Genomic DNA, 26,373 nt, shown 5'->3' on the forward strand with positions numbered 1-26,373 from the left:
TAATAACACCTCTTTCTCTACAGGGACGAGATTTTAATCACACCTCTTTCTCTATTGGGACGAGCTTTTAATAACACCTCATTCTCTACTGGGACGAGATTTTAATAACACCTCTTTCTCTGCTAGGACGAGATTTTAATCATACCTCTTTCTCTATTGGGACGAGCTTTTAATAACACCTCTTTCTCTACTGGGACGAGCTTTTAATAACACCTCTTTCTCTACTGGGACGAGCTTTTAATAACACCTCTTTCACTACTGGGACGAGCTTTTAATAACACCTCTTTCTCTACAAGGACGAGATTTTAATCACACCTCTTTCTCTACTGGGACGAACTTTTAATCACACCTCTTTCCCTACTAGGACGAGCTTTTAATCACACCTCTTTCTCTACTAGGACGAGCTTTTAATCACACCTCTTTCTCTATTGGGAGGAGCTTTTAATCACAACCCTTTCCCTACTAGGACGAGCTTTTAATCACACCTCTTTCTCTACTAGGACGAGCTTTTAATCACACCTCTTTCTCTACAAGGACGAGATTTTAATCACACCTCTTTCTCTACTGGGACGAACTTTTAATCACACCTCTTTCCCTACTAGGACGAGCTTTTAATCACACCACTTTCTCTATCAGGACGAGCTTTTAATCACACCTCTTTCTCTATTGGGAGGAGCTTTTAATCACAACCCTTTCCCTACTAGGACGAGCTTTTAATCACACCTCTTTCTCTACTAGGACGAGCTTTTAATCACACCTCTTTCTCTACTGGGACGAGCTTTTAATCACACCTCTTTCTCTACTAGGACGAGCTTTTAATCACAACTCTTTCCCTACTAGGACGAGCTTTTAATAACACCTCTTTCTCTACTGGGACGAACTTTTAATCACACCTCTTTCTCTACTGGGACGAGTTTTTAATAACACCTCTTTCTCTATTGGGAGGAGCTTTTAATCACAACCCTTTCCCTACTAGGACGAGCTTTTAATCACACCTCTTTCTCTACTAGGACGAGCTTTTAATCACACCTCTTTCTCTACTGGGACGAGCTTTTAATCACACCTCTTTCTCTACTAGGACGAGCTTTTAATCACAACTCTTTCCCTACTAGGACGAGCTTTTAATAACACCTCTTTCTCTACTGGGACGAACTTTTAATCACACCTCTTTCTCTACTGGGACGAGTTTTTAATAACACCTCTTTCTCTACAAGGACGAGCTTTTAATCACACCTCTTTCCCTACTGGGACGAGCTTTTAATCACACCTCTTTATCTACTAGGACGAACTTTTAATCGCACCTCTTTCTCTATTGGGACGAGCTTTTAATAACACCTCTTTCACTACTGGGACGAGCTTTTAATAACACCTCTTTCTCTACAAGGACGAGATTTTAATCGCACCTCTTTCTCTATTGGGACGAGCTTTTAATAACACCTCTTTCTCTACTGGGACGAGCTTTTAATAACACCTCTTTCTCTACTGGGACGAGCTTTTAATAACACCTCTTTCACAACTGGGACGAGCTTTTAATAACACCTCTTTCTCTACAAGGACGAGATTTTAATCACACCTCTTTCTCTATTGGGACGAGCTTTTAATAACACCTCTTTGTCTACTGGGACGAGCTTTTAATAACACCTCTTTCCCTACTAGGACGAGCTTTTAATAACACCTCTTTCTCTACTGGGACGAGCTTTTAATAACACCTCTTTCCCTACTAGGACGAGCTTTTAATAACACCTCTTTCCCTACTAGGACGACCTTTTAATAACACCTCTTTCTCTACTAGGACGAGCTTTTAATAACACCTCTTTCCCTACTAGGACGAGCTTTTAATAACACCTCTTTCTCTACTGGGACGAACTTTTAATCACACCTCTTTCTCTACTAGGACGAGCTTTTAATATCGCCTCTTTCTCTACTGGGACGAACTTTTAATCACACCTCTTTCTCTACTGGGGCGAGCTTTTAATAACACCTCTTTCTCTACTGGGACGAGCTTTTAATAACACCTCTTTCTCTACAAGGACGAGCTTTTAATCACACCTCTTTCCCTACTGGGACGAGCTTTTAATCACACCTCTTTCTCTACTAGGACGAGCTTTTAATCACACCTCTTTCCCTACTAGGACGAGCTTTTAATCACACCTCTTTCTCTACTGGGACGAACTTTTAATCACACCTCTTTCTCTACTGGGACGAACTTTTAATCACACCTCTTTCTCTACTGGGACGAACTTTTAATCACACCTCTTTCTCTACTGGGGCGAGCTTTTAATAACACCTCTTTCTCTACTGGGACGAGCTTTTAATAACACCTCTTTCTCTACAAGGACGAGCTTTTAATCACACCTCTTTCCCTACTGGGACGAGCTTTTAATCACACCTCTTTCTCTACTAGGACGAGCTTTTAATCACACCTCTTTCCCTACTAGGACGAGCTTTTAATCACGCCTCTTTCTCTACTGGGACGAACTTTTAATCACACCTCTTTCTCTACTGGGACGAACTTTTAATCACACCTCTTTCTCTACTGGGGCGAGCTTTTAATAACACCTCTTTCTCTACTGGGACGAGCTTTTAATAACACCTCTTTCTCTACAAGGACGAGCTTTTAATCACACCTCTTTCCCTACTGGGACGAGCTTTTAATCACACCTCTTTCTCTACTAGGACGAGCTTTTAATCACACCTCTTTCCCTACTAGGACGAGCTTTTAATCTCGCCTCTTTCTCTACTGGGACGAACTTTTAATCACACCTCTTTCTCTACTGGGACGAACTTTTAATTACACCTCTTTCTCTACTGGGACGAACTTTTAATCACACCTCTTTCTCTACTGGGACGAACTTTTAATCACACCTCTTTCTCTATTGGGACGAGCTTTTAATATCGCCTCTTTCTCTACTGGGACGAACTTTTAATCACACCTCTTTCTCTACTGGGGCGAGCTTTTAATAACACCTCTTTCTCTACTGGGACGAGCTTTTAATAACACCTCTTTCTCTACAAGGACGAGCTTTTAATCACACCTCTTTCCCTACTGGGACGAGCTTTTAATCACACCTCTTTCTCTACTAGGACGAGCTTTTAATCACACCTCTTTCCCTACTAGGACGAGCTTTTAATCACACCTCTTTCTCTACTGGGACGAACTTTTAATCACACCTCTTTCTCTACTGGGACGAACTTTTAATCACACCTCTTTCTCTACTGGGACGAACTTTTAATCACACCTCTTTCTCTACTGGGGCGAGCTTTTAATAACACCTCTTTCTCTACTGGGACGAGCTTTTAATAACACCTCTTTCTCTACAAGGACGAGCTTTTAATCACACCTCTTTCCCTACTGGGACGAGCTTTTAATCACACCTCTTTCTCTACTAGGACGAGCTTTTAATCACACCTCTTTCCCTACTAGGACGAGCTTTTAATCACGCCTCTTTCTCTACTGGGACGAACTTTTAATCACACCTCTTTCTCTACTGGGACGAACTTTTAATCACACCTCTTTCTCTACTGGGGCGAGCTTTTAATAACACCTCTTTCTCTACTGGGACGAGCTTTTAATAACACCTCTTTCTCTACAAGGACGAGCTTTTAATCACACCTCTTTCCCTACTGGGACGAGCTTTTAATCACACCTCTTTCTCTACTAGGACGAGCTTTTAATCACACCTCTTTCCCTACTAGGACGAGCTTTTAATCTCGCCTCTTTCTCTACTGGGACGAACTTTTAATCACACCTCTTTCTCTACTGGGACGAACTTTTAATTACACCTCTTTCTCTACTGGGACGAACTTTTAATCACACCTCTTTCTCTACTGGGACGAACTTTTAATCACACCTCTTTCTCTACTAGGACGAGCTTTTATTCACACCTCTTTCCCTACTAGGACGAGCTTTTAATCACACCTCTTTCTCTACTGGGACGAACTTTTAATAACACCTCTTTCTCTACTAGGACGAACTTTTAATCACACCTCTTTCTCTACTGGGACGAACTTTTAATCACACCTCTTTCTCTATTGGGACGAGCTTTTAATAACACCTCTTTCTCTACTGGGACGAGCTTTTAATAACACCTCTTTCCCTACTAGGACGAGCTTTTAATCACACCTCTTTCTCTACTGGGACGAACTTTTAATCACACCTCTTTCTCTACTGGGACGAACTTTTAATCACACCTCTTTCTCTATTGGGACGAGCTTTTAATCATACCTCTTTCTCTACTGGGACGAGCTTTTAATAACACCTCTTTCTCTACAAGGACGAACTTTTAATAACACCTCTTTCTCTACTGGGACGAACTTTTAATCACACCTCTTTCCCTACTGGGACGAGCTTTTAATCACACCTCTTTCACTACTGGGACGAGCTTTTAATAACACCTCTTTCACTACTGGGACGAGCTTTTAATAACACCTTTTTCTCTACTGGGACGAGCTTGTAAACCCACCACCTACTCAACTGTGACGGGCTTTTTAAATCTCAACTTTCTCGTTTGTGAATTAGCGTTTAATTATAGAGTTTTCTATGCTATAAAATAACATTACAATCCACCACTATCTCAACTGTGAACCGGCCAAATATAACACGGTCTTTACAGTTAATCTGTCTTTAAACAAAACCGCTTTCTCTAGCGCAACATAAATACCAGCTGTATTATTATTATTATTATTATTATTATTATTATTATTATAAAATAACTCCTTTCGGAATCCAGTTTTTGTCGAAATACTCTTTTAGAAAATTAGCATAACTAATAAACATTAATTACACATACAATTCTCTAGGTAGAATTTGGGGGTAGGCGCACACACCCAGGAGATGAACGTTCGATTGTATACAATTGTATTGTTAGGTTCGCCCATTGTTATATATAGACAAAAAAAAACCTCCACTAACACATTGAAGTTCGCATATTTACGCCAAACAGAGTCTAAAGCACGTTTTAAACACTGTGTTTTGTTTCTCTGCCTCCAGAACAACCACTGCATGCGCATCAAGATCCTGGGTGACTGCTACTACTGTGTGAGCGGCCTGCCCGAGGTCCGACTCGACCACGCCCACTGCTGTGTAGAGATGGGACTCGACATGATAGACGCCATAGCGTGAGTTACCTTTACATCCTTCTGGTAGGCCAGTTTCTTCTCCAACATATTAAGTTGGAGATCACTTTTGAGACTTCTTATTGGTTGCTCTATGGTGATGATGCGGTCGCCACAGTCATAACATGCAATGAAATAGCACCACCAAAACTGATTTCTCTGTGACATATAAGCTAACTTGAAACTGATTGCTCTGTGTTGTATAAGCTAACTTGAAACCGATTGCTCTCTGACATATAAGCTAACCTGGAGATGGTTGCTAGAAACTGATTGCTCTGTGATGTATAAACTAAGTTAAAACTGATTGCTCTGTGAGTACAAGCAGACTTGAAACTGATTGCTCTGTGACATATACGGTAACTTGAAACTGATTGCTCTCTGACATATAAGCTAACTTGAAGATGGTTGCTAGAAACTGATTGCTCTGTGATGTATAGGTTAAGTTAAAACTGATTGATCTGTGATGTATAAGCTAACTTGAAACTGATTGCTCTCTGACATATACGCTAACTTGGAGATGGTTGCTAGGAACTGATTGCTCTTGACATATAAGCTAACTTGGAGATGGTTGCTAGAAACTGATTGCTCTGTGATGTATAAGCTAAGTTAAAACTGATTGCTCTGCGAGTACAAGCAGACTTGAAACTGATTTGTCTGTGACATATAAGATAACTTGAAACTGATTGCTCTGTGAGGTATAAGCTAACTTGAAACTGATTGCTCTCTAACATATAAGCTAACTTGAAGATGGTTGCTAGAAACTGATTGATCTGTGACGTATAAGCTAAGTTAAAACTGACTGCTATGTGATGTATAAGCTAACTTGAAACTGATTAGTCTGTGACATATAAGATAACTTGAAACTGATTGCTCTGTGAGGTATAAGCTAACTTGAAACTGATTGCTCTCTGACATATACGCTAACTTGAAGATGGTTGCTAGAAACTGATTTCTCTGTGACGTATAAGCTAACTTGAAACTGATTGCTCTGTGACGTATTAGCTAACTTGAAAATGGTTGCTATATGAGACACATTAACTCTAATCGCCGTAAATACGTTAGTTGGTAAAGAAGTTTAATTTATTTTTTAAATTTTGTTCACGATATATAACAAATATAATAAACATTCGTGTCCGTTAAGATACTCGTGGTTTAAAGACGTGTCCAAGTTGCTGTCGCTCGTTAGATACAATATTTAAACAACACAATGTAATACTAAATGGTATCCAACAGCCACTCATGTAGTATTCTCAATACGAGTGTGTAACTATAGTGTGAACTATGCAACCTGTATATAAATACACTTACATCTAAATAAATCTTCAAGTAAATTCATCAAGACACATGTCTAAAATGTTATACAGTACCCGTTCGTGTGGCGTTTATTTTATTTAGACAATGTTAATAAGCGATACCCACTGATATGATATGAGTGTAGTTTCGTGTACTAAGTATAGGTGCTGTCTGGTTTCAGCATGGTGTGCGAGTCGACGGACGTACACCTCAACATGCGGGTGGGTCTACACACGGGCCGAGTCCTGTGTGGGGTGCTGGGACTCAAGAAGTGGCAGTATGACGTTTGGAGCAATGACGTCACTCTCGCAAACAAGATGGAGGCTGGAGGAATTCCAGGGTAACTACTAGTCTGTCTGTCTGTCTGACTGTCTTGTTTTCTGTCTGTCCTTGTTCGTTGTTCTTTGTCTGTATGCCTGCCTTTGTCCGTCTGTCTGGCTGCCTCTCTTTTTATGTCTGTCTACCGCTGTCTGTTTCCGTCCATCTGTCCGTGTCTGTTTATCTCTGTGTCTGTCTGTCTGTCCTTCATTGATTCATTTTCTGAATGTATGTCCTGTATGTTTCTCTACGTCTGTCTCTGTTGGCGTGTCTGTAATTCTGATTTTCTGTCTGTTGTTCTGTCTTTATAAATATTTGTTTGTCTGTTTGATCGTCTATATACCAGTGCAACTAACCATTGTGTATATAATCTCCTTTCTCATCCTCGAGTTACTAAAAGCTCATATAGACTGGATGCGGCTCGTGCGTGCGGTCCGGCTTATAAAATGGACTAAACTCGAAATACATTAGTTTCAATGAACGAGTCTAGACTAGGCGCGTGAGTCTGCAGAACGCATATGGCCAGCAGCAATGAAATAATCGTATATGGTGTATATGCCCAAAACGAAAGCCGCAAATGCAGCAGCTGGACCGCACGCACGCGCCGCGTGCAGTCTATATGAGCCTTTAGACAAAGCATTGTTAGCCGGCAACTCTGCCTACTGTTTATGTCTTAGATGTTTATCTAGTAATTGTATTCTTGGTTTATTATATGACATTGAACTGTACTGTATATTTATATGGCATCTGTACTGACATAATATATTTCCTGTATGCGTTGCGTATGTTTTCTAAGGCTTGACCTATGTTTATAATTGTGGTTCACGTAGATATAAGTGCATCATTACCGCTAATAATTAAATTATCGACTAACTAGTGTATTAGGATAGAGACATATCACTATAGAATGACAAGGCAGTACATATATTTAAACGAATCGATATTTAATCGTTCCTTCGACGATTCCTTTCTGCAAGCTTTCAGCACTTGATAACTTCTATCTGCAGACTATTTATCCCTTATTACCAATTGAAGAATTTGATAATCACGTGATGGAATAAAAAACAAAAAACCCTCGTTTCATGCACATTGATCATCACATGAGAGAGAAGTGTCTTGTACCTCGTTAACCACGTGATAGCGATCTCTCATGTGATAGAAGAAAAAAATTCTTTCACTTTATTAGCTAAGCGATGAAAAAAAGTCCACGTGATAGAAATTGTATTTCATACGCTGTTAGCCACGTGGTGCAAAACTGTTTTTATTCAAATACTGTTAACAGCGCTTTGAAAAAATCGTACCATAGACTGTTAAACACATCATAGAGAACTCGTTGTTTTTGACACTGTTAACCATGTGATAGAGAACTCGTTGTTTTTGACACTGTTAACCACGTGATAGAGAACTCGTTGGTTTATACACTGTTAACCACGTGATAGAGAACTCGTTGTTTTATACACCGTTAACCACGTGATAGAGAACTTGTTGTTTTATACACTGTTAACCACGTGATAGAGAATGAATGAATGAATGTTTAACGACACCCCAGCACGAAAAATACGTCGGCTATTGGGCGTCAAACTATGGTAATGCAAACAAATAAAGTGATGATCAACATCAATATAAAAATTCAAGATTTAAATAAAAACAGTAAAGAACTGTGCACAAATACAAATATCACGGATAGATACTGACTTTTACTCAAAATTTCAATTGTATCTCGAAGAAAACAAGGGGATTTGTGCTGTATTGGCCATTCTCAAAGAGAATGTTACACCCCTGCACCACGGTGAGGTTACAGCACGCGCAGGGTCACGTGATTGAGAACTCGTTGTTTTATACACCGTTAACCTCGTGATAGAGAAACTCGTTGTTGTATACATTGTTAACCACGTGATACGGAATTCGTTGTTTTATACACCGTTAACCACATGCTAGAGAACTCGACGTTTCTATATATTACTGTTAACAACAGAGAACAAGCGCGTATTTGGTGCATGGAGGGGGGGGGGGGGGGGGAGTCACTGTCAGAGGTCGAACCTACCTGCTCGATTTTTTTTCTGTTTTAAATATGTTTTTACCCGGGGGAGCCTGCACCGTTTCCTGCACACGAGCTTGTCGGACTCGTTGTTTATACACGGTTAACCACGTGGTAGAGCCCTCGTTGTTTATGTCTTGGTTGCTGTGTGTTCCAGGCGTGTACACATCACCAAGGCCACGTTGGAACACCTACACGGCGAGTACGAGGTGGAGCCAGGCAATGGGCGCGATCGAAACTCCACGCTCCGAGAACAGCAGATCGAAACGTTTCTCATCAAACCGAAACGTCAGAAGAAGGTACGTAGCACTTGTAGTTCTCCTCATTCGAATGGTCTTACAACACGTCCTTAATGTTTTCTTACTTTTATCCAATTAAGGTTCAAGCATGTTGTCCTGGGGATACAGTCCAGCAGCCTGGACTGCCTTGCCAGGATTGAAAAGAGATACTAAGCTGTACATCACATATTTTATTATACCCCAACAACCAGTTAATTATGCAGGAGAATAACATAGCCATGGGTTTAGATTTCAATAATTTGACACAAATGTTTTTTCTTCGTTTGTTCTCACGACAGCGAGGTTGTTTTAGCGCAGTAATGTTATTATCAGGTTCTGAAGAGTGGTGAATATTTGATTATCGACCGTGGCCAAATAAGGAAAAGGTTTGCAAAACATTCATGTCAATGGTCTATAGATTCTACATAATTAAATAAATAAAAAATATACTCAGCATTGCAACTTTAAACTAGATCAACAACACACAAAAATACAACCCTCCATAAACTACAACAGCAACAACAACAGTAGCAGCAACAACAATAAAACCCTCCACAAACAACAACAACAACTGGAGCAGCAGCAGCAGCAACAACAACAACAACAGCTACTAAACTAAACTACACTAGAATAACCAGAAAACGTTTACAGACTTGTCTAATAATGTTTTTTCTCCACTTTCATTGGTGTTGTATTTCTTTACAGCAGTCTGGCAGCATGAACCTGACCCGGGACTGGTCGAACCTGCGACCGAAGAAGATGTCGTTCAAGAACGTGTCCAACTGTGTGATCCGCCTCATGCAGTCCGTCAAGTTCAGCGCCGAGATCCCCTTCCAGAACGTGCTCACCCCCACCCAGGACCAACAGCAGCCCCACCACAAGTTTGTACGTGTCAGCCAGGTCTCTATGGTAATCACGTGCTATATTCCCTGTAAATGTCAATTGTAAATACCTGTTATATTCCCTATAGGTCTCCATGGTAATCACGTGATATATTCCCTGTAATTATCAATTGTAAATATGTGTTATATTCCCTGTAGGTCTCCATGGTAATCATGTGCTATATTCACTGTAATTGTTGATTGTAAACGTCTGTTTTATAATCTGCAATTGTTCATGGTAAACCAGTTACATTCATTGTAACTTTCCATGGTATATCGTCAATGTGTTTTTTTCTCACTGCAATTGTCCGTGGTAGACCTTTGTTATATTTACTACAAATGAGGTAATTGTAAACGTATTATATTCACGAATTTTCCATGGTAAACATGTGTTATATTCCCTGTAGTTGTCCAGGGTAAGTATGTGTTATATTCCCTGTAGTTGTCCAGGGTAAACATGTGTTATATTCCCTGTAGTTGTCCATGGTAAATATGCGTTATATTTACTATATCTATCCATGGTAGACAAGTGTTATATTCACTATAATTGCCCATGGTAAACATGTGTTATTAGTTCCCTATCAGTCCAACTGGAAGGAACTATAGGTGTCGTCTCCATTTTTCTGTCTGTCCGTCTGTCTGTTCGTCTGTCCCACATATAGTTCTATGGACGTTGTTTCACAATGCCTCGAGATATTAAGCTGAAAATGTGTATTTAGCTTTATCATATTCACTGTAATTATCCATGGTAAACATACATCGAAATACTGAGCTGAAATTTTGTGTTTACTTTATCATATTCACTGTAATTTTCCATGGTAAACATCTTTAAAGCATACACTCTGATCTTTATTTCAGCGCTTTGTGGCATCGGTTAGCGACAAGCTGAGGAAACCCTTCAAAGAACGGTTTGTTGAGCTGTATTACTTCCTACGTAAATATGCAAACCTTGGAGATAAATTGCAACACTGGTGTATTCTATATTGCAAGACAGGGGTGTTATATATAGCCTGCTAGTATTGCTGCACAGTATATTTGGCTTGGGCGTTTTCCTAATAATAACGGTAACTTTCAGATTTTGACAAACATAGATATGTCAGTGTAGCCTACGCAAACGTTTATATTGTAGTTAATATCAGAAAGTGAAACTTATTATTTGCCTTTCTAAGAATATTGAATGTTTCATAGATATACAGAGAGAATAATAAACGAATGAAATAATTTTCATTTTTCACGAGCTTTAACGACTAACAAATGAACATTATTTCACGAGGGACGTATTTCCTGTCCGTTTATTAGCTGAACAAGTTTTTTCACTAGAAAGCCTTTTCTATTTTCGATATCCACACGACAAAAACGATGTTTTCACCCTGTTCTATTGTTATAACATGGTCTTTATTTAGAGATAACTTTACAAAACCTAAGTTCTATTTACTTTTTTAAAAAAGCAAGCAAATATATAATGAATTGTATCAAAATAACATTTTATTACAATATATGTATGTATATATATATATATATATATATATATATATGAAACCTGAGAAGTGTAAATGCAAAATCTTTACACCTTCTTTTAAAGGACCATGTAAGTTTAACGCACCAGTTTACATATATATGTGTAATCTATTTTAGACAGAGGCGGGACGGGACGTAGCCCAGTGGTAAAACGATCACGACTGGTATATCAAAGGCCGTGGTATGTGCTATCCTGTCTGTGGGATGGTGCATATAAAAGTTTCCTTGCTGCTAATGGAAAATTTAGCGTATTTCCTCTGGAGACTACGTGTCAGAATTATCAAATGTTTGACATCCAATAGCCGATGATTAATAAATCAATGTGGTCTAGTTGTGTCGTTAAACAAAACAAACTTTAAAGGTTTAAACTATTTCAGACACTCACAACAGCAGGAGCCGACGGACCGCGTGAACAAATATCTGGCCCAGGCGATCGCGGCCCACAGCGTGGAGAGAGAGAAAACCAACCACGTCAACTTCATCACCATGCGCTTCAGGAGCTCCGAGACAGAAAGGAAGGTAACTAAGAAACGCGTCTATCGGGACACCATGAGTTGTCTCCCATGGACAATGTCTCTTTCGCGTGAGACAGTGAGGAGAAAAAGTCTATAAAGATTTGACATCGTTACACGTTCATACATATGCTTCCAGGCAACGCAACAAACAGTTTAGTATAGTCCTGTTTAGACAATAGTTCCTCATAAAAAATACTACAAAATTCTGATATGCTTTTTGAAATCTTTCTTTGATGATTACACGTAGATTGACCTCTGTAGTATTTAAATAATGCATTACAAGCTATCACATTTAAATAACAAGGAAGAGAAGTGTGATAAGAAAGACGGATGTGATCATGAATGAATAAGAATAAAATTTGTAGGCATTTTAACATGTTTTCAGTTACTAAAACTACATTAAGCTTGCATTTTCCTGTGTAGAATATTAACATTTGTATATTCAACGTGTAGTAGCCAAATTTGGATTTCTGCGTGAAATAGCTTCCTTCCAACTGTCAAATAAAACTTTAATTAACTGGGTGAAAGGGGATTCCGTATATATTTATTAATATAATGCATGATATTTCAAACTTTTAGATAATTTTTATTACCTAGATGGTTAGATTAATCCACTGTCTATTTTAATGAAAACAAACTCAGTAAGGTCTTCTGGATAATTTAACGAGTTAAATTGCTCACTTCTACCTATGAAACATCGTAATGGAAAAATAAAACAACAAGAATATTGGCTGTCATAAATGCTAAGCATTCCACATGCCTTAAATGGTTATTACAAGTTTATCACATCGTCCAAAGGTTCCTTTACTGAAATACACTTGTATTTTTGTTTCATTTATTTTACAGTACCAAAATATGACTGACTTCGCCTTCAGCGGTAGCATGATCTGTGCATTAATTATGCTAATATGCGTGGCTGGACTACAGGCTGTTATATTGCCCAGGTTTGTATTGGTCAATCCTTATCACGTGCACCTTAGATTCTATCTTGTACAGACATACACTGTGAATGTAGTAATGGCTTCGTAATTTTTGCGCTTGAATGATCAATTGGTTTTCAGGACGCCGACACATTTGAACCTTTCTCAGGCGTTTAGTGGTGATTGCTGTCAGGGCCGCCTTTTATCAAATATAATATTTCTACTAATATAATATTAACACAGTTGACACAGAATTTGCAAATCTATTAAAGTATATCTTTATAAGTTGTGATTTAGACGTCTACATATGATGTATGGCTTATAAACGTTAAATGACTGTCCTAGTGGTTCTGAACATTTATTGCAAATCAGATTAATATTGTATTCACAAGAACGTCCCGAAGTGTAAGATATAAATAATATGGATATTATCAGCAAAGAGTGGTATACGTTTTGCTATTGTTTATACATGATACTATTTAAACGTTATTATAAGCTAAATTAATTCATCATTTTTCTCCCCATTCCTGTACACGGTACTATATTGTTAAGTATATTTAATTTCAGAACGCTGTTACTACTGATGTTGTTTCTTGCCGCTTTCACCTGGATATCAATTGTATTGATGTTATTACTTAGTGTTCAGATCAAGGTATTATCCATATTAATATTTTATTTATAAACACTTTCACCTGGATATCAATTGTATTGATGTTAATACTTAGTGTTCAGATCAAGGTATTATCCATATTAATATATTACGTGTAAACACTTTCACCTGGATATCAATTGTATTGATGTTACTACTCACTGTTCAGATACAGATATCATCAATATCAATATATTACTAATAAACACTTTCAACTGTTGATGTTAAACTCTGTGCTCAGACCTAGCATCATTGTCGATATGTTACTGATAAACACTCTAATATGGTAATATGTAGTTCGTCACATTTATCATTCACTTACTGTTAGAATAATGGAAGACATGCTATGCTTTCTGGTGATGAAATAATATTGTAAATATTTTTAAAAATAAATATTTAAACATTCCTTCAAGACCGAGTATTTATTTCCAGAATTATTGTTGAATATATTTATTTAAATATTGAAATTACTCAAAAAATCACAAATCGTGTTTTAGCTATTCAATACTTTTATGAGATACTTCTCGATACTACAGTTTATCCAGTAACAAATGATGTCCATTGATTCTTTATGATGACAAGACACATATGTATACAGGAACTATTTGTTTTCAGTGTACTCAGTTTGACATCCGCAAGTCGTCCTGTCTGAGACTGTTTGTGATGATCACTACGCTCTTCCTCATCTACGCCACAGCGCAGGTCAATGTGGTAAGATATAACGATCTTCTCCACCAGCCTCGATGGTGTAGGGTAAAAGCCATCGAACATAACGCTAGCAGGTACTGAGTTCGCAGTCTGGTACCGGCTCCCACCAAGAGCGAGTTTTAACGATTCAGTGGGTAGGTGTAAGACCACTACACCCTCTTCTCTCACACTAACCAACTAACAACTAACCCTCTGTCGTGGACCGGCAGTACAGATAGCTGAGGTGTGTGCCCAGGACAGCGTGCTTGAACCATAATTAGATATAAGCACGAAAATAATTTGAAATGAAATGATGTTCGCCATCATGGCTCATACATGTTAATGACAAACCAATTATAATTGATAGATGCTTAATCTTGATGTGTCTCGTGTCCAGGGCCCCGTTCCACGAAGCGATCTTAGTCCTAAGATCACCGTAACTGCACAGACAACATAATGCACTTAAGGTGATCTTAGCGCTAAGATCGCTTTGTGGAACGAGGCCCAGGCCGACTGTAAATGGTATTGGCATTGTATCCTTCCAATAAACGGACGGAACGTAGCCCAGTGGTAAAGCGCTCACTCGATGTGCGGTTCGTCTGGGATCGATCGTTGTCGGTGGGTCCATTGGGCTATTTCACGATTGGTATATCAAAGGCCGTGGTATATACTACTCTGTCTGTGGTATGGTGCATATAAAAGAACCTTTGCTGTTAATCGAAAAGAGTAGCCCATTGTTTTGTTTTTTTGTTGTTGTTGTTTTTTTTTTTTTTGGGGGGGGGGTGATGTCAAATATTTAGTTTCAGTACAGTACATATAAGAATTGTTTCTCATTTTTTAGGAATTTATCGATGTATAAAAGTCACAAATGGTATAAAATCGCGTAGCGTAGCAAAGCGATTTTATACTACATTTGTGACTTATAATTACAAACAGTACAAGAAGTGTACCTTAAAACACTCAAAAATAATTTCTTTCGTTCTTACCGTCAACCATGTTCTGTAAATAAGCGTAGGAATACATGTATACATACTATTGGATGTTTTTTTGTTGTTTTATTTTTTATTTTATTTTTTTTTTTTTTTGGGGGGGGGAGTTAACAGAATAAAAACAAATAAAAAATATATTGTAAAAAAAAAAAATTATAACATGAATATCTCATCCAGTTTCCCTTATATTTTTTAATCGACAAAACAGGTCACTTCCTTGTTCTATTTTTAAAACGATCACCGAACTGGGTCATTGGGCTTCTCGCACATCCAGCTAAAAATAGTTCCAATCGATCTTGGTCTTCCGTGATGACGTATTTTTATGAGGTTTATGGAAGGATAACGTTTGGTTTTTTTAGTGACGTCAGCCAATCAGAATACAGTAAATCGTATAAATTCGGAAAGTTTGTAATTATACCAAAATACTACTATATAAGACCAAATACTATTAAATATTATGATCTATTCTGTAGCACGAATATTATTTTATTAAATAATACTTGTAAATTTTTAGATAACATTATGAAAACATTTATGCCCACACGTTAATCTTAAATTATTATATTATATATGTTGAACTGCTGTATTATTATATTGCACATACTGTAACTATGTGCTCATGTATCACTTGTTATGTGATCTGAGTGTAAATAAAGATGTGTTCTGTAGCAACATGTTTCGTTTTAGTATTGCTGTAAAGGCGGCAACATCTTCTCGTTCATCACGAATATGACGCTGACGTCACTGAACCGTGACGAGCACCTGACGTGCGAGCTGCCCCAGTACATCTACATGAGCGGCATCATGGCCTACATCTGTGTGTCCGTCTTCCTCAAGCTGTCGGCGGGAATCAGGCTGCTGCTAACCCTCACCATGGCAACGTTCTACATCGTGCTCATGGAGGTCACACACACTACGGTCTTCAGTCGCTTTGACGACATTGTCCAGTAAGTGTCGGACTTTAAGGATGATATCTTCTGGGGTTCGTACCCCGGTACCGGCTCCCACCCAGAGGAAATGTTATTGGCTCAAAGAGTAAGTGGAAAGCCACTATACCGACTTCTCTTTTACTGACAACCAAATATTAACCCACTTAACCTGAATTGGATATAAGCACGAAAAATAAACTACTAGAGGACATTGGTTAATGAATCATCGGGGTGGGGGTGGGGTGGGGGGGGGGGGGGCGTAGCCCAGTGGAAAAGCGCTCGATAGATGCGGGGTCGGTCTGGGACCCATTCCCGTTGGTGGTCCCATTGGGCTATTTCTCATTCCAGCCAGTGCACCACGACTGGTATAACAAAGGCCGTGGAATGTACTATCCTGTCTGTGGGATGATGCATATAAAAGATCCCTTGCTGCTAATAGAAAAATATAGCGGGTTTCCTCCCATAGACTTTGTCAAAATTACCAAATGTTTGACATCCAATAGCTAATGATTAATAAATCATTGTGCCCATGAAGTGGCGACAGCGTGTTTCCTCTGTCCTTAACCATATATCTGATGCCATATAACCGTAAATAAAATGTGTTGAGTGCGTCATTAAATAAAACATTCAAACATCTTTGAATCATCGGTGATTGGATGGCACCCATTTGGTAATTCTGACATGTAGTTTTCAGCGGAAACCCGCTACATTTCTTCCATTAGCTGCAAGGGTTCTTTTTTAATATAGACTTTTCCACAGACAGGGAAACATATATCATGATCTATGATATACCAGGTGTGGGGCACTGGTTAGAATGGACAACAAATTCCCTATAGCCTGTGCGCGATACTATATCAAACGCTTTAAATATTGTAAACGGCCAGTGTTAATTAAACATAGAGAAACTTAATTGTCTCATTTATAGCTACGAAGCTAAAACTAAGTTTTGTACTTAAATATCCGTAACAAAATTAACATTTATTTACGTTTGTTTTATTTGTTTATTTGCACATGTTGCTGCTAGATAATTGAGCATACAATTCTGATAACTATATTTGTATTAAACCGGTTTAAAAAAAAAATAATTTCCAAATCATTTATTATTTTGGTATATTATCATGATTTAGACAGTTTGCCTTGTAAATTGCTATAGAATGAATGAAATGAATAAATGAATGAATGAATCGATGAATGAATTAATGAATGAATGAATGAATGAATGGATGAATAAATGAACAAATAAATGAATGAGTGAACGAATGAATGAACGAATGAACGAATGAATGAATGAGTGAGTCAATGAGTGAGTCAATGAGTGAATGAATGAACGAATAAATGAATGAATGGTGAATGAGTGAGTGAATGAATGGTTGAATAAATGAATGAATGAATGTTTGAATGAATGAATTAAGTACCGAGCATGAAGAAAACTGAATACTGACAGGTAGATTGATGCGTAGTGGTTGTTATTTCAGCCCTGTGATCCCGACGCACGTGGTCGGTATTGTAGTTCTGCTGATGTTCATGGCCACCCTGTATGTCCAGGGTAGACAGCAGGAATGGACACACAGGCTGGACTTCCTCTGGAAGACCCAGGTTTGTCAGTTTACTTTACTCTGCCCGTGTCCTCAACTAAAACCATCCGTTAATGCTTTTCGGATATAGTATCTTGTTTGACGACAGCTGGAGCCAATTTCACAAAGCATCGTAAGTTTACGTCTGCGACTAGCAGTTATACCAGCTATACGTTTACACGTGTTTGGTATCTATTTCACGTGGAAGATGGAGCATTTTAAGGACAAAATAAAATGAAATATGTGTACTTCATAGTATATTTATTGTACTATAATAGCAATAAGAATTGTGGTTTAGTCGTAGATTTACGTTTACGTGCAAAACTAGGCTTACGATGTTTTGTAACATTGGGCCCAGTGCCCCGTTCCACGAAAGAATTGTAGCTAAGGTTAATTGTAGTGACTTACGGTGAATTTTACAACTGGCACCGTAAACTTTACAGCCGTTCCACAAAGCAACCTTACGGTAGTCGTAAGTGCCCCTTTAATGATTGAAATATTCTTTACGAAGAAGTACGAATTAGTTAAATAATGAATTGGTTACTGACTTTTCGGAACATCTTAGATGTATTCATTGGTATCGGACATCCATGAAGTAACTTTGTCAGTTTATTTGCTAAGCGATAATTGCCGAATGCATAAGACATGAGAGTTATCTCCCGTATTTTCGTGTGAAAGTCTATGGCCTTGAATGTTTTTTCATCGAACGCCTAGTTTTATAAAAGGTATTTGGTATATATTAGATCCATTTTTATACAAAAAGTTAGAATCCTTCTTAGAAAATAACAAAATCATCATTTAACTGCCATTTGACAGCTACGTTAACTTAGTGGCTTACAACTGCCTCGTACCTATTGTGAATTTTCACAGTAATTTACGACGATAGTAAGCTACGCCGCGTCGTGGAACGGGCTGGCGATCGTAGACAAAAATTAAGGTCGCGATGGTTAGTATTTACGGCGATAGTAGTGCTAAGATCGCTTCGTGGAACGGGGCCCTGGTCTTCTTTTCTCACCTTGCAAATACAGGGAGCTAATTCAGAAAGGTCTCTTAGGCTCTGCTAGACAACAAAACATCCAGGGGCCTAATTCACTAAACTTTCGCAACTGTGCGATCGCACAGTGCAATGCTAACAGACTTACAAAGAGGATACTTTGTTGTCTAGCAGAGCCTAAGAGAGCTTTGTGAATTAGGCCCCTGGTCTAGAACTTAAGAATTTGTTATCGACGGCAATTTGGCAATGGTTTTTTGTTGTTGTTTTTTGCCTGCGGCAAAATGCTTGCAAGCAGAAATATTTAGCCTGCCTGTGGCAATCTTAAACCAGTAACTTTGCAAAAAATATAAAAATCAAGAAAGAGTTCATTCAACAGTTGACAATAACTTTTGTCCACCGACAAAACAATTGCCATCGGTTAAGCCCCTGAGCGACGGCAATTCATATCACAACTAATCAATAGGTTGGAGCCCTGAAATGTCTATCTGTCTCTGTCTATCTGTCTGGGCGGGACGTAGCCAAGTGGTACAGCGCTCGCTCGATGTGCGGTCGGTGTGGGATCGATCCCCGTCGGTGGGCCTATTGGGCTATTTCTCGTTCCAGCCAGTTCACTACAACTGGTATATCAAAGGCCGTGGTATGTACTATCCTGTCTGTGGGATGGCGCATATAAAAGATCCCTTGCTGCTAATCGAAAAGAGTAGCCCATGATGTGGCGACAGCAGATGTCCTCTCTCAATATCTGTGTGGTCCTTAACCATATGTCTGACGCCATATAACCGTAAATAAAATGTGTTGAGAGCGTCGTTAAATAAAAATGTCTTTCTTTCTGTCTAGATATCTTTCTTTTCTTTTAACCTGTCTTTATTTATTCTCTCCATTAATATGTAACTGTTTGTTCTCTTTCCTTCACCGTCTCTTTCTCCGTCAGTCGAATATCAAACATTAAATGGCCGTACTTTTTAAAAATAATTGCCACATTTACAGATCACACAATATAACTACGAAAGTCCTGCAATGCTATCATAAATATTCCCCAGGTGGTACCAATTGGTCAAATTTTGGGTCCTGGCTCATGGACAATACACAGTGGATTAATAATTACATTGAAATGTAGTAGTAATAATAATAATGAAAAGAAAGATATTTAGTAGTTTAAAATGTGTTTAGCTATCATTAAATAAGCATTGGTTTCCTGTTATGTCTTTATATTTTTATTCATTTTATTGTTTATTTTTATGTAAATATGCAGATTACAGCTTTGGAAATTGTGCACTCTATAAAATATTACTTTGAAAACATTTAGTAAAAATAATGTTATTTTTTAACATTACCATAGGTTATATTCGTGAACACACCATCGTGTATTATTATTTTTTTTTTTTAGTAATATAACTATTTAGTGAAATATTCTTTGTATATATACTACTCAAAAGAATTTAAGGGTCAGACGATATTTTCGACATTATTTTCTGAATGTCAATTATATTAGCTAGACCATAATGTCACGCATGGTATTGTTCCATTTTAACGAAAGTGGGTCTAAGCAACCCATAAATGAATTAAAATCCACTGTCATTGACACTGTCGACTAGTTCTAATGGCGAAAACATGCTTACATTTGCACGTAAATTAGGGCGAAAGCGAAAGGTCTGCTAAGTGATAACTTGCTTTTTCACAAAGCGCTTCATTTGCACGCTTTGCATGTGTATTCCATGTTCCCAATGCTGAATTTCCGTATAATTGGAGCTTGCGTTTGTGTACGGTGCACACTCCAAATTCGACAATGGTACGACGTCAACTGACTATCGAAGATCGAGGAAGGGCTATTGCTTGGCTTCAGGATGGCAATACGCAAAGAAATGTTGCTCTGAGACTTGGTGTCAGTCAGAGTGTCGTTGGCCGACTGTGGCAACGGTACCAAGCACCGAATTCTGTTCGAAATCGTCCACGTTCGGGAAGACCCCGAAGCACTACAAATAGAGAGGACCGCTACATCACCAATATGGCTCTACGTCAACGCACAACCACTGCACGCCGATTACGTGACAATCTGCGGACTGCGACTGGAACTCGAGTGTCTGATCAAACCATACGCAATCGTCTGAGAGCCAATAATCTACGCGGCCGTCGCCAGGCTGTTCGACCACCACTCCTACCACGTCACAGAACGGCCAGACGTCTCTGGTGCACACTTCATCTGCGGTGGCAACGTGTTCAGTGGGGTCGAGTGATGTTCACTGATGAGTCCAGGTTTAGTCTCCAGTTCAACGACGGTCGGGTTCGTGTCTACAGACGTCCTGGGGAGCGCTTCGCTGACGTTAACGTTAGACAACGTCACCGGTTCGGTGGTGGCAGCGTCATGGTGTGGGGCGGCACCTCTATCCACCACAGGACCCCCCTCTATGTGGTGGATGGCAATCTGAATGGAATCCGCTATCTGAATGAGATTATCCGGCCGTTGGTTCTCCCAGGCCTTCAGCAGATTGGCGGCGGGGCAGTTCTGCAGGATGACAATGGCAGACCCCACCGCGCCAGGGTGGTAACGGACTTTCTCAGACAACAAGGTATCGCCAGGATGGATTGGCCAGCATATTCGCCTGACTTGGCCCCAATAGAGAACGCCTGGGACGAATTAGGCAGGAGAGTTCGGGATAACCATGCCCCTCCGGCCAACCTTCAGGATCTGGGTCAACTTCTTATGGCAGAGTGGCAGGCCATTCCCCAAGAGTTCTTCAGACGTCTGATCAACAGCATGAGGCAACGATGTGTCGAGTGTATTCGCGCCAGGGGTGGATTCACACACTATTAAACGAATGTTCTAATGTGTAAAATCCATGTTTGACAACCTTCAACTTTGACAGCATGTCATGTGACTTTCTTGTATACAGTGACGTTTATTTGTGGGTTTTTGTAAATATGGAACAATAAATTCAACTTTTGGCGTAGTTTACATCATCAATCTAATACACTCTGAAACTTATTTGGTTATAAATTTTTGACCCTTAAATTCTTTTGAGTAGTATATACATCATTATTAATATGATTTGCTCTGGGCAAATTTAATGTGAAGACTTAGTCGCTGTGCACTGCATTATATATACGCCTTCACTATCTGCGAACACTGTCACGATAGGTGTGCCTGAACCTTCGATGCAAATAAGCATAAGTAAAATTGTTTAATATTTATGCTAATATATAATAACAAGAACACCAGTGAGGTACATGATACGCCGTCAGGAGTTTGATGAATAAGCACACACATTATTGAATGTGTTGTATGAATTGGTAAGGAAGATCTGGAACGAACACGGGTTTCCTTTAATGTGTAATGATGCGTGGAAGTAAGATGACCTAGTTATAGTATGTGTAACTCTATATGTCATCACAAAATGTATTTGCATGCAAGGTGTGATGATCCTATATGTATTGGTGAATAAAATATAGCCCGGACAAGGATTTCCTTGTATGTCCAGCAATGCGTGAAAAAAATAGGTTGCGGTGACCTACGTATGGTACACCATACTCTACACGCCAGCTCAAGCTATACTTGTATGCAAGATTTGATCACCATATATTAATACGGAAGATATAACCCGGACAAGTACCGCCTTTAATATGAAGTAATGCGTGAAACGTAGATCGCGGTGACCTAGTTATGGTACACATTGCCATCCCAAGATGTACTTGTATACAAGGTTTTATGATCCTATATGAGCTGATAAGAAAGCTATGCCCCGGAAACGAAACGTTCACGGACGGGTGAGCGTACGTACGGATGTACGGATGCACGCCATACCATAATACGACACGCCAAAAGGCGGACGTATACAAAACTACTGACACAGAATGTGTGATATGTTTGCAACTGATTTGTTATCATTTAAACAATTTGTTTGAAAAAATTTCATTATTATAATACATTTATAATTATTTCTATTTCGCAAGCCAGGGTACCATTTCGTATTTCTAAACTACAATGCAGTATAGAAATACGGACTGGTACTTTGGCTTGAAAAGACGAATTTTTATATGCTTGTGTGTATATGTTTTATTCGTATTTATACATAGGCTACCGAAGAAAAGATTGAAATGACAGAACTACAGACAAGCAACCGCCAGATTCTATGCAACCTACTCCCTATGCACGTGGCTGCACATTTCATGGACACAGGTTCAAGAAGTTACATGGTCAGTCGTGTTTTGTTGGTAACGGGACTTTGTATAACACATAATATGTAAATCTATTACTAGATATAATCTAGCTCAGTGGTAAAGCGCTCGCCTGATGCGTGATCACTCTAAGATCGATCCCTGTCGGTGTCCATTGGGCTATTTCTCGCTCCAGCCAGTGCACCACGACTGGTATATTACAGGTCGTAGTATGTGCTATCCTGTCTCTGTGTGGTGCAATTAAGGATCCCTTGCTACTAATGGAAACATATAGCTGGTTTCCTGTCTAAAGATGGGCGAGACGTAGCCCAGCGGTAAAACGCTCGCTTGATACGCGGTCGGTTTGGGATCGATCCCTGGGCTATTTCTCGCTCCAGCCAGTGCACCATGACTGGTATATCAAAGGCCGTGGTATGTGCTATCCTATCTATGGGATGGTGCATATAAAAGATCCCTTGCTGCTAATCGAAAAGAGTATTTCATAAAGTGGCGACAGCCGCTTTCCTCCCCCAATATCTGTGTGGTTCTTCACGATATGTCCGACTCCATATAACCGTAAATAAAACTATGTTGAGTGCATCGTTAAATAAACCATTTCCTTCCTTCCTTGTCTAAGACTATATGTCGAACTTACAAAATGTTTGACATTCAATTTTGGTTATTGATTAATAAATCAATGTGCTCTAGTAGTGTTGTTAAACAAATTTGTTTTGACTAGATACGACATCACACTATGTATTTTTGTTTAACAACAACATACTACCAACAATTTCATACCGAACTAAAGACTTGGAAATATTTTAATCCATAATATTGTTCTTCGTGCTTCATTTACTTTTGGTAAAGAGAATGTCAAACACGACCAATATTTTACTGGCATGAATAACTTTAATAGACACACACACTAAAGGGATTCAACTGAATAATTAAATAAAATAAATTAAAAAAATAAAATAAATTGATATTTGCGTTTATTTTGTTGCTTAGTATATCGCTGTTGAAAGGATAATGGTTTTATAATCTCGGACGTATTCGCTCCTGATTTCTGTTTTACGAACTGTAACTTTTCATGCATCGTAAGTGGTAGAAATCACGCCTGTACATTTCACTAACCCTCACAATCCTGTTTATACGGTGAAACGTTAGCGTATAAGCATTATATGCTACAGAAATATTGTCATTATATATCTGACAACTGCAATCCATTAAGATACATTTTAGGTTGATATTCAGGAAATACGATGACAGTTAATCGGTTTTATGATGAAGCTACAAAAATCATTTGCATGAGTACGCATGTTATCGAAATTTAATATCCACACAAGGGTATGATGAAGACAAATCTATTGTTTTTATTTGCAGCAGATGCAACCAATGCAGGATACTGTAAACCGTGAAAAAAATGCGTGCATATAAATTTCGCGTCGTTCGCGTCCAACCTTATGTCGCGAAATTAATACGCACGCACAATTTTCCAGTTTGAAGTGTGCTTAAAGTGATGTCTCGATTTTCTAGTAAACCATAAAGGAAAACACAAACAAAATAATTCACAAAAAGATTCATTTAACAGGCACAGCCTATAGACGAGCTCTCCTTGATGGCGACTAATTGTTAATTGTTTTATGTAATTTCAATCGATGGCGACTAATCGTTTGTTGTTTTATCTACCAAAGGGTGTTAACAGTTAACAACTGAAGCTGTGATTCTAATACAGGTGAGGTGGGTAGGGCCTAATCCCCTATAGACACTGTATCAGGCACAATTGCTTAATGTAGGATAACAGAATATTGATTTACAGACAGTAACTTTATAAAAATTACAGTGAGCTGTCTTTATCCACTTTTTGTTTTTTGAGCTGTCAACGGTCGTTCGCGAAATTTACACGTCGCGAACATGCGCTAAGGTATACATTCGCGAAAAAACCACATCGCAATATTAATACGGTTTACAGTATGCTGTTTATTAATTAGTTTTTGTTTTATGTTTTTGTAAAACGTGCTTTAGTGGTTAAATTTACTATGTAGCAGTTAGTTTTTGTTAAATTTGTCATATTTTATTATTTTTTATTCATAGTATGATAATGTGTTTTATACGTGTGTTTTGTTTCACACATACGTACGTTTTGTTTTACACATATGTAATTTGTTGTTTACGGTCGTATTGTGTTCTGTGCATGTGTTGTGCGTATGTGTTTTGTGTTCTACACACGTGTACTGCATTGCATCGTCTTCTACATAGACCTGTGTTAGGGTCCAAACACTTCCCTGCATGTCTCGACCCACTATGAGCTAGACGGAGAATGGCCAGGAAGGAAAAATGACCGAGGGAATCCGGAATGATTTGTCCATGGTAGAATTGTTCTTGAATTGTGTTTAACACGTTACTTTGTGTAACACCTACACACAGCGTGTTGTGTTCTATATGTGTATTATCTGTTGCAGGAACTGTACAGCCAGCAGTATCACCGAGTTGGAGTTTTCTTTGTCTCCGTTCCAAACTTCTCCGAGTTCTACATGGAGCTGGACGCCAATAACCAGGGAATCGAGTGTCTCCGAGTCCTCAATGAAATTATCGCAGATTTCGACGAGGCAAGAATCTTCTGAATCTTTTGCTATTGTCTTTCTAGCATGTAACATTTTACTCTGATACAAAACTGACCTTTGTTATTACTAGTAGATATTGTAAAATGTATTCCGCTTACATTGTTTTTACCATTAAATTACACATTATATACAAATATTTGCTTAAATTGTCAACTCAATGTGTTTTTGGTCGTTTTGGTATTTGAAATAGGCCGAGCGTGTAACTTTAATAAACTTTTATGTGTTAAGTTTAAATATATACTTAACACCAAAAGAAAAGCAAATCTATTTTTCAGTTGTAACATTACATTTTACGTTAATGTTTTTTTAAAGAAGGGATTATTGAGATTTGGGACAATTACAGATTGATATTACGTTTATAATTTCACAATAATTTGTGCATTTGCAACCTTGTAAACCTAATTATAAACTAACTATAACCTTAATTTGCGTTTCTTTTGGCGTTCAGTGTCTAAAACGTAACCACTTTACACTTATTCACGACTAAAAAAAGATGATGTCTAGGTATTACAAGTGTTCTAGCTAGTATTTTGACAGGGCAGGACGATAATATAATTGTCGGGCACTTCTAACGCGAATGTATTTTTAAGACACGTGCTGGGTATGATCGAATGTTTAACATGCAAATATACGTATAGATTTTGATAAAAAAAAAAAAAAAAAAAAAAAAAAATATATAATAATAATAATATAATAATAATAATACTAATTATTATTGTTTTGTTATTGTTGTTATTATTATTATTAATATTGCTTGGTTTAAATTTACGAACCATTTGTGATTTTTTTCTCTTTATTATTTTTTTTTTTTTTAAGGTGGGGGAATCATTTTCTAAAATCAGATTTACTATTCTTAAATTAAGATTATTGATGAAAAGGTACATTCATAACCGTACGTA

General features: G+C 38.3%; 1 protein-coding gene across 2 annotated transcripts in view; it reads left to right on the top strand.

The window, feature by feature from the left end:
- LOC121380643 (adenylate cyclase type 1-like) overlaps positions 1–26,373 on the top strand; it is a 155,490-nt gene that overhangs the window by 116,736 nt on the left and 12,381 nt on the right. The window contains exons 5-17 of one of the 2 annotated variants that reach the window (XM_041509561.1): positions 4,991–5,118; positions 6,590–6,748; positions 8,922–9,063; positions 9,748–9,951; positions 10,782–10,831; positions 11,819–11,960; positions 12,803–12,900; positions 13,444–13,528; positions 14,141–14,236; positions 15,889–16,148; positions 17,606–17,726; positions 22,770–22,889; positions 25,313–25,459. In XM_041509561.1, coding sequence (XP_041365495.1) covers positions 4,991–5,118; positions 6,590–6,748; positions 8,922–9,063; positions 9,748–9,951; positions 10,782–10,831; positions 11,819–11,960; positions 12,803–12,900; positions 13,444–13,528; positions 14,141–14,236; positions 15,889–16,148; positions 17,606–17,726; positions 22,770–22,889; positions 25,313–25,459 — 1,752 coding nt within the window. The remainder of the gene's footprint in view (positions 1–4,990; positions 5,119–6,589; positions 6,749–8,921; positions 9,064–9,747; positions 9,952–10,781; positions 10,832–11,818; positions 11,961–12,802; positions 12,901–13,443; positions 13,529–14,140; positions 14,237–15,888; positions 16,149–17,605; positions 17,727–22,769; positions 22,890–25,312; positions 25,460–26,373) is intronic. The other variant, XM_041509562.1, reaches the window with a different exon arrangement.

The sequence above is a fragment of the Gigantopelta aegis genome, chromosome 9 (assembly GCF_016097555.1).
Source record: "Gigantopelta aegis isolate Gae_Host chromosome 9, Gae_host_genome, whole genome shotgun sequence".
Taxonomy (NCBI): Eukaryota; Metazoa; Mollusca; class Gastropoda; order Neomphalida; family Peltospiridae; genus Gigantopelta; species Gigantopelta aegis.